We start from the raw sequence: 9,742 nt of genomic DNA, 5'->3' as shown, positions 1-9,742 counted from the left end.
ATTACTCCATTTTCTCCATTCAAGATTCAGCTTTATTTCTTCTTTTTATTTAATGATCTTCAATGATGTTACTTCTCCTCTGCTAACTTCCTAGTTCTGCATATGTGTCTACATTTATATCCGTTTCTCTGTGTCTCTGTCAGTGTGCGTGGATACACATGATTTCAGTTCAGTTGGTGGTCAAGCTGGAGAGTCAGTGCCTCCTGTCTACTTTCAGTTCTGTGGCTGACAGCAGGTTTCCTACTTGTAAACAGTCTGAAGACTCACTAGATTGATTGATCACGCTGCCTTTTTATGATCACCCTCACATGTTTCAATTCTACATGCCTGCGAATGCACTAATTCTTATTTTTTTTAATTCTTATTTTTAACAGTCAATGTTCATTCCCCTTTTTTTGTCCATGTATATTCATAAATGGTCATGTTCATTTTTATATCCATATTCAAATAGGGAGCATTATTTCCATATATATGTGTGTGTGTATACACACACACAAATCTTGCTCTCATTTCACTCAGACGGTCTGTACTTCAAGTAGAAAATTTTCCTTCAGCTTGAGGAGATGCCTTTTATTTGTTTTGTGGAGCAGATCTGGTATTGTGTTTTCTCTGTTTTGTGGGATATGATTCAGAGTTCTGGAATTGTGCCTCCCCGCTCAGGGGGATGCCGGCTTCTCTCTCTCCCTCTGCCTGTCTCCACCAATCATGCTCTCTCTCTCCCTCTCTCTAACAAATAAATAAAATCCTAAAAATTAATACTACTTCTAATAAATAACACACAGAGTGAGCATAAAGGTGGACATGCAGGCCTGCTAGACCTGGCTGGAGACCCCCTCCCTCATGCCTGTGTTTGTCATCTTCCCCTTGTGCTGCTGGCTGCAGAGATGCATGACCTCCCGGGGAGGGAGGAGGCCCATGGAGGAGCCACCCTGGCTCCTGAACGACCCCATGAGCGAGTTCAGTCTCCAATCTGAACAGTCTCCAATCTGAACAGCGCCTCAGTGCTGTCAGGTGGGGCAATCTGTGCTGACGTGGTAGCACAGTGGGGGAGTCACTTGGTAATTCAGCATAATAGGATAGACCTACAAAATGTGGAAATTAATTGAAAATTAATTTATTAATTAATTAATAAATTAAATTGAATTAATTGAAATAGTTATCAGTCTACTAGTTTTAAAATGACCAATGGACGCCTGCCTGGCTCAGTCTGAAGGGCGTGTGGTTATTGATCTCGGGGTCCTGAGTTTGAGTCCCACATTGGGCACAGAGTTTCCTTAAAAAAAAAAAAAAAAGAAAAGCACAAAGTATTTAAAAATGCCCCAAATCAATAAGGCTCCCACCGCTGAGCTGGCCCGTGGTGGGATGGGTCTTCCCGCCTGCTCCTTCAGCCGCTGAGCCCTGAGCACAGATAGTGCCAGAGCTGATAAGCAGGCCAGATCCTTCCTCTCAGAGCTCATGCTCCAGGGTGGAAGATGGACAAAATACAGACAAAATCAGAAACGAAAAGAGCAATTGCTCCCTAGAAAAACAGCCTGGTCCTACCTCTGGGTCCTGAGCTCCGGAGGTGAGGCTGTGACAAACTGTGGGGCTTTGACAAACGCAGCAGCTGGGGCTCCAGGGAGCCACTGAGGGGAGGAGGTGAAGACCCCAGCAGGGCCACTGCCTCGCCAGGATCACAGCCTGGGAAGGAGGCAGAAGAGGGCATGAAGCCAGCTCTGTGTCCTCCGTTGGGGGCCAGGGCTGCCCCTCCCCTTCCTGAGAGGGCTGGGATAAGGTTGTGTGGATGGAACTGGCTACAGACATGGAGATGTGACTGGGGTGGGGGTGGGCATCGACAGCCCAGACGGGAGGCATTCCAGCACGTTCCAGTCTGAGGAAGAGCCCAGGTCAGGGCGACCCACTGGGTGCACCGCTGTCCACAGCTCACCCAGTGGAAATGGGGGAATGTCCCGTAACACACACGACAGGCAGGGTTTCAGGATAAGGACGGCCTCACACCTTCTAGGCCAAGACTCCGACACCTACTGTAGGGTTTGCCTTGGATTCAGGAGCCTAGGATCGTGGGAAGCTATTGCCCATCCCTGTCCTGATGGGACTGTCATCTTCTGGGCCTCCAGAATGAGAGTACCAGTGCCCACGTGTGTGCACACAGGACCTTGTGGGCCTGGATGCATGTACACACCAAGGAAGAACATGTGGTGGGAGGTATTTCCTGCATGTGACACCCGCCTCCAATGTCATAGATATGATGCCACAGTGGCCTGGGGACGTCTGGAGGAAGCACCCTCTAGGATAATCCCTGTCCCACAGGCAAGAGGCAGACCATCCCCGACGGGCACAACGGCTTCTCCGGGGTGAAAACCAGGGAAGAATGGAAAGTTGTGTCTGAACGCAGGCGTGTGTCCAGCCTGGGGCCCTGGCTGCACACAGTCCTTCCCTGGGGCCTGTGGACAGGGGTGCAGTTGTGTCACTGTGTGCACACAGGCCATTGCCTGCGGGGGGAGGGGGGGTTATCGGCAGCCCCAAGCGCTGCTCCTGAAGCTTCCTCCAGGAGTGGACTCAGGGAGGGGGTCCCAGGCAGTGAGGTCACTTCTTTCACAACAGAGGCCAACAGAACTTGGAACCCCTGCACCCGGGCCTCCACATTCTAGTGCAGCCCCACCTCAGGCTCACTTGGCTGGAGACATCCGCTACTGGAAGATGTTCTCTTGCTGCTTTCCCACCTCTGGGGACTCTGGCTCCCAGGAACCCCAGGGGTGCCGCTTGTTCAAATGCTGTAGGCTTTGGCTCCACCATAAAAACCAATGCCTCAGGGCGTTTATCAGGAGGCACCATAAGGTAATACAGAGCAGCCCAGACCAGGCCACCTGTGCCAGCCATCCTGGGCGGCCCCATCCCCTCCTCTTCAGTTTCAGGGAAACAGGGATGTGTGGGCAGGTCACATCCAGGCTGGAGGACCTTGCAGGGGAGCAGGTTCCCCGGTGATCCCTTCAGGGTCACCCTGATGTCACGGTGGGCAGGGTGGAAACAGGATTCCTGAGGAGCTTCTTACCCTTCCCAGAGTTACCCTGAGGCCCTGCAGCCGCCCCCCTTTGCTCTCCTTGGGGGAGGTGTGTGCCGGCTGTGCTGTGGTGGGTCTGCAATAGAGTCAGCTGGGTGTGCGGCCCGGCCGAGGCAGCCAGACCGGGCGCTGAGGCCTCCTGCCTGGCTGCCCCGCACTGTCTTCACAGAGATCCACACGGGACATGGGGCTGGAGTGGGAGGAAGGGGTCATCTGCCCCAGCGCCTCGAGGAACTGGGAATTGCCCTGCATGGCTAACAGAGGCCAGCGTGGGCTCAAGGTGAGTGCAGGGCCTGGGGCCCCCCGACACCCAGGGCCCCAATGTGACAGGAAAGGCCCTGGGTCCCAGAAGCCAGCCTGCTACTCCTCTGGGCTCCCCCCTAGATTCCTGCTCCCACATGAGTCTGGATTCCCCTCCTCCCCAAACTTGTCCCCATGGCCCTGCCCCTGTCTGGGCCAGATGCAGAGTCCCTGTGCACAGATTTGTAGGAATATCAGAATAGGGCCTTCAGGGGATGCCTGGTCGCCCAGTGGTTTAGCGCCTGCCTTCCACCCAGGCCCTGATCCTGGAGACCCGGGATCGAGTCCGGCCTCGGGCTCTCTGCATGGGGACTGCTTCTACCTCTGTCTGTGTGTCTGCTTCTTTCTGTCTCTGTCTCTCTGTGTGTCTCATGAATAAAAAAATAAAAACCTTTAAAAAAGAGACACACCATATCTAATCACACGTGGTCTCCAGTAGTTTGCACTGTGCTATGCTTTCTCCTAACTGGTGCTCTCAGGAGGCCCCATTGGCCTGATGTCCTTCCCCACCTTCTCCAAGGCTTGAGCATGGTCTTGGTGAGTTGGGAGACTTTTCCCCAAAGGGACACGGGGCTCACTGTACTATGTCTATCGCTCTGCAGTTAGGTTTTGAAGGAGCGCATCCCTGCCCCCCCTCCCGGGGTCAGGCACAGGGGCCTCGTGTGCTGCACAACACGTCAGAAGGCCAGTTGGTTCCCACAGCCACTGAGCCCTTCACTGATGCAGGACTTCGATGCAATTCCCTTCTGTTGCCAAATCACAGGGCGGCGCTGAACGTCCTGCAGCCCTCACGCCCTGGGCCCTCCCACCCAAGGAAAGGTCTCTGGGTGGGCACCTCAAGAGAGGGACGTGTGGTCAAATTCAAGGGGTGAAGCCATTAATGCAGGGAGGTGCTGTCAAAACTCAGCTGACAAGCAGACCTGGGATACTGATCCCCTCCCACTTGAGGTCCTTGTATTGATCCAAATTTTTTTGAAAATTTATCCTCTAAGATTATTTCTTTATTGGATAGTTTGTTTAAGAGACAGGCAGAGAAAAAAAAAAAAAGAGAGACAGGCAGAGAGCAGGGAGCAGGAGAGGGAGACACAGGCTCCTCAAGCACACTCAGCCCCAAGCGCAGAGCCTGCCAGGGGCGGGATCTCAGGATGCTGAGACCATGACCTGAGCCACAACCAAGAGTCAGATGCTAAGTGACTGAGTCACAGGCATCAAGCCCCTTGTTCCTGCTGTGGGCACTCCTGCCTACCCACCCCCCCGCCCCCCGCAGCCACCGAGGGCTCGGGCTTTGGTCTGCACTCCAACTCCCAGGTCTCCTGGAGGCTACAGTGCAGGCTGCACGTCCCCTCTGTCCCACCTCAGGCTGAAAGGGCCTCGGCCGGGAAGTGGAATCTGATCTTCCCAACAAAGCCCAGCCGGACCGAGCTGCTGGAGCACGAAGTCCAACAACTGCTGCCCACCTTGCTGCACAGGGACATGATCTCTATTTTCAGTTTCTTAGACAACTATGATGAATTTGGCAGCACCGAAGAGGTGCTGGACCTGTTTACCAAGTGAGCACCCTGACCCTCCACAGCCCAGTGGGATGGGCCACCTACTGGTTGGGAGTCTGGGGAATGTTTCTGAGCTTCCCAGCCCCTTGGGCTGCTGACTCCGACTGGAGTAGAGTCACACAGGGCCTAGTCGGGTCTTATAGGGAAGCCCCCGGGACCTGGCCTGTGGCAGGTCAGCTAGTGGGGCTGGGCTTGTGCTCATCAGCCGACATTCTCCCCCCATGACGACACCTGTACCTCCTCCCCCACTGTCACCAGGGTCTTGAGCTGGCCTGTTTTCCCATTGAAAGGGAGGTTTGAGGGTCCACTTGGGGGTCTGTGTCCTGGGGCAACCAGACTGGAGGACCCTGGGGACCCCGGGGTGCCCCAGGCCCACTCGGATATCAGGCCATGGGCCTGGCTGGAGCCCTTTCATTCCTCAAGCATTCAGGAAGCCCCATCAGGTTCAGGCGCTTCTCCAGGAGCTGCCCGTGGCCCCACGCACAGAGCTAATGGCCCCCCAGGGCTCCAGACTAGTCAGGGGTCAGAGGGTGACAGCCCCCATGATGAGAGGTCACATCCACAGGACGATTCATGTGATGCCCCCCGCCCTCTAGATATGGATGCATCGTAGCTGCCTGTGGTGACAACGACGCAGTCCTGCAGCAGTGGAAAATGTGAGTGAGCTCTGGCTCATGCAGGAGGGCCTTCCCTCTCCAGGAGGGCAGTGAAGGGACTGTGGGTCGGAGGGGCTTCTGTACCCTCACCCCACACATCTGCAATGCCTGTGACAGGGTAAAGGTCTAAGGGCCCTTCAGGAAAAGAGCAAAAGAGAGCCATGGATGGGGTGCGGGCTTGTGAGAGAGCACTGGGACCCATAAGGAGACCTTCTCCATGCCCACCCCCTCCCAACCCTCCATCTACCCCACACCTGGGACCCAGAGCAGAGGGTGTGGGGAGCATCGCACTCACCAATCTGGTGGTACCTGGACCAGGGTGCACAGCAGGTGCTCAGGAGGACCAGTGAGGGCTCACGGACCAGAAGGCCCTCACTCCATGGGAGATGGGAGATTAGAGTCAGTGGAAGGACACCCTCTGTGGGCCCCTCATGAGTGAGGCAGTGCAGAGCCACAGGAGGGAAGATGGCTTTACCAGGCAGGCTCCTGGCAAGGCCTGGCAAGACACAGAGCCCAAGCCCTCCTTGCTTGGACATTCCCAGAGCGACAGTGTGTGCAGTGAAGGCAATGACAGGCCAGATGCCCCCCCTCCCTGGACACCTGCCAGTGGATTCAAGGGGCAAGTGGGCAAGGAGCCAGGCTGAGGAGGTAGTCCTGCTTCCCCAGGAAAGACAGTGATGGTCACACCACTGGTCACGGGCTCCCACGCACAGAGGCTTCATGCCAGCCCCTCTTCAGTGAGCAGGCCTGTGGCAGGCAGGACCACCAGGTGGCAGATGGACAAGGAGCAAGACTGGCCTCCGACAGCCCCAAGTGGGAGGCCCGGGGCCCTGGTTCCTGCAGGGCTTCCCCAGGACTCCTGTGTGTGAGGGAGCGCTGTCTTCTGATGCCTGTGCCCACCTGTCTCTCCCCAGGGCCATCTCCTGAATCCTGGACATTTGGCTGGACTACTATTGGGAGGATTTTTGTCAGCTCCCAGAACTTCCCTCCCTGACAAAGCTGCTGGAATTCATGAGACAGTGCATGCCAGGCTCAGACCTGGAGCACCGTGCCTGGCGTTACGTCAAACAATTCAGATGCCTCCGTGCAGCAGAGCCAGAGGCTGGGGGTGAGGAGGACTGGGGGTGGCTGAATTAGGGACAGGGTGGGCCCCACAGATCAAGCTGGGCCGGGAGCAGTGGGTAGGCTCACACCCCCATCCCCACAGGCTGCAGTCTGGGGAGACCTCCCAGGGCTCTTGCACTCACACACGTTGAACAGTGGGAAGAGTGTCCTTGATTTGGGAGGGACATGGAAAGTCCATCCTGGTGATGATACTTTGTCTTCTTGGAGCTACAGCTTCGGCCTGAGAACAACACCCTAAACCACCTCAAGAGCCCGCCTGAGCTCCGACTGTGGGGCCTGCTGCACTGTCAGGGCTTGAGGTGATTGAGCCAGTCCTGGCTGCTGGAGCTGAGGGCTTAGCCTGAGCCGAGGTGCCAGCTGCTGAGTCGAAGCCCCTGCAGATAGTGGTCACTGCTCTAGTTCACTGTTCCACCCTGGAGGAGCCACCTGCACTCTTAGGAGCCCTGAAGGATGAACAGGCGCCACCACCTGCTATCGAGGTTGTTGATGTGCCAGAGCAGCCACCTAACTCAATGGAACAACTGGCTTCAGACCCCAAGCAACACCCTGAACCACCCCAAGAGCCCACCCCAGCTCCGACTGTGGGGCCTGCTGAAGCTTCAGGGCCTAAGGTGATCGAGCTGGTCCTGGCTGCTGGAGCTGAGGGCTTGGCCCCAGCAGAGATGCTGGCTCCTGAGTCCAAGTCAGTACACGTGGTGGTCACACCTATGATTCCCTGCCCCAATGAGGAGCCAACTGCACCCTTGGCCACCCCGGAGGAGGAGTAGGCTCCGGTGCCTGCAATTGGGGTCCCCAAAGTGCCAGAGCTGCCACCTGCCTCTGGAGCAACTGGCTTCAGCCCCTGAGCAACAATACCCTGAACCACCTCGGGATCCCGTTGCAGCTCTTACCACGGGGCTCATGATGGCTGAAGCCCAACGGAGGTTTGCCCTCCCCTGTCATTGTGCTGTACCTATATTTTCTGTTTCATAAACTTGTATAATGGCTTATGAGTTTTATTTGTAATAAAGGATAAGTTAACTTCACACAAAATTTACTCTGGTGCTTTTAAATTATACATCGTGGTACTTTAGATCCATTCACAGTGTCACAGGCCCTGGAGCCTGGGGCGCCAGGGGACACAGCCCAAGATCTGGTGTTCACTGGGGACAGGCAGAGGCCGGGAGGACACAGGACAGCAAGGACGCTCCTGCCGCCAGGCGGATCCGAGCTGTGCAGATCAGTGGCCCTTGCCCCCGGAGTATCCAGGCTCCTGTGGACTGGGGGCTGTGGTAGTTACTGCAGGAGCTGACTCCAGGGCTGGACTGCTGGCCGCTGCCACTGTTGTTGTCCCTCCTGGTGTCACCATGTACCTGGGACTGAGCAGGGGTCTCACAGGATAAACAACTCCCACTGAGCCCTGCACCTGGCAGGGGGCTGAGCAGCTCCCCAAGGTGCACACACTTGAGAATCAGCACAGCAGGCACCTCCCCCCAGAAGACTACTTAGAAGGTCAGGGGAAAAGCAAGTTATTGACCAAGCAGCACTGGAAAGCTCCAGGGGAAGTGGAGGGATTTACAGGATATAGAATCAGAGGATACTCCCCCTTATTTTTTCTTTTCTGTTTGTTTCTGTTGTTTTCCCACCCCCTTTTTAATTCTTTTTTTCTTCTTTTTTTTTTTTTTTCTCTCTTTTTTCTCCTTTTTCCAGTACTACTTGTTTTTGGCCCCTCCGCACTGAGCAAAATGACTAGAAGGAAAAACTCACCTCAAAAGAAAGAATTAGAAACAATCTTCTCTCCCACAGAGTTACAAAGTTTGGATTACAATTCAATGTCAGAAAGCCAATTCAGAAGCACAATTATAAAGCTACTGGTGGCTCTAGAAAAAAGCATAAAGGATTCAAGAGACTTCATGGCTGCAGAATTTAGATCCAATCAGGCAGAAATTAAAAATCAATTAAATGAGATGCAATCCAAACTGGAAGTCCTAACAACGAGGGTAAACAAAGTAGAAGAATGAGTGAGTGACATAGAAGACAAGTTGATGGCAAGGACAGAAACTGAGGAAAAAAGAGAAAAACAAAAGACCATGAGGATAGGTTAAGGGAAATAAATGACAGCCTCAGAAGGAAAAATCTATGTTTAATTGGGGTTCCCAAGGGCGCCGAAAGGGACAGAGGTCCAGAAACTGTATTTGAACTAATCATAGCTGAGAACTTCCCTAACTTGGGAAGGGAAACAGGCATTCAGATCCAGGAGATAGAGATATCCCCCCTAAAATCAATAAAACCTGTTCAACACCCCGACATTTAATAGTGAAACTTGCAAATTTCAAAGATAAAGAGAGGATCCTTAAAGCAGCAAGAGACAAGAAATCACTGACTTTTATGGGTAGAAGCATTAGGACAACAGCACACCTCTCCATGGAGACCTGGCAGGCCAGAAAGGGCTGGCAGGATATATTCAGGGTCCTAACTGAGAAGAACCTGCAGCCAAAAATACTTTATCCAGCAAGGCGCTCATTCAGAATAGAAGGAGAGATAAAGAGCTTCCAAGATAGGCAGAAACTGAAAGAATATGTGACCACCAAGCTGGCTCTGCAAAAAAAATTAAGGGGGACCTGTAAAAGAAAGAGTAAGTTCAAGGAAACAATCCACAAAAACAGGGACTGAATAGGTATCATGATGACACTAAATCCATATCTTTCGATAGTAACTATGAATGTGAATGGGCTTAATGACCCCATCAAAAGGCATAGGGTTTCAGACTGGATAAAAAAGCAAGACCCGGGATCCCTGGGTGGTGCAGCAGTTTAGCGCCTGCCTTTGGCCCGGGGCATGATCCTGGAGACCTGGGATCGAATCCCACGTCTGGCTCCGGGTGCGTGGAGCCTGCTTCTCCCTCTGCCTGTGTCTCTGCCTCTCTCTCTCTCTCTTTCTGTGACTATCATAAATAAATTTAAAAAAAAATTAAAAAAAAAAGCAAGACCCATCTATTTGCTGTCTCCAAGAGACACATATTAGACATAAGGACACCTAAGCCTGAAAATAAAAGGTTGGAGAACCATTTA

General features: G+C 53.6%; 1 protein-coding gene across 1 annotated transcript; it reads left to right on the top strand.

Annotated features, from left to right (window-relative positions):
* The first annotated feature begins 2,662 nt into the window (after positions 1-2,662).
* On the top strand, positions 2,663-7,707 carry LOC111090290 (ral guanine nucleotide dissociation stimulator-like). Its single transcript, XM_038559231.1, has 5 exons — positions 2,663-3,341; positions 4,721-4,911; positions 5,508-5,567; positions 6,482-6,675; positions 6,906-7,707. Exons 1-4 carry the CDS (start codon positions 3,246-3,248, stop codon positions 6,492-6,494), a joined length of 360 nt encoding a protein of 119 aa, XP_038415159.1. The 5' UTR covers positions 2,663-3,245; the 3' UTR covers positions 6,495-6,675; positions 6,906-7,707.
* Positions 7,708-9,742: the final 2,035 nt, after the last annotated feature.

Source organism: Canis lupus, chromosome 16, assembly GCF_011100685.1.
Source record: "Canis lupus familiaris isolate Mischka breed German Shepherd chromosome 16, alternate assembly UU_Cfam_GSD_1.0, whole genome shotgun sequence".
In the NCBI taxonomy this organism is placed as follows: Eukaryota; Metazoa; Chordata; class Mammalia; order Carnivora; family Canidae; genus Canis; species Canis lupus.
The sequence above is the reverse complement of the archived record's forward strand: the minus strand, read 5'-3'. Positions and strand labels throughout refer to the sequence as shown.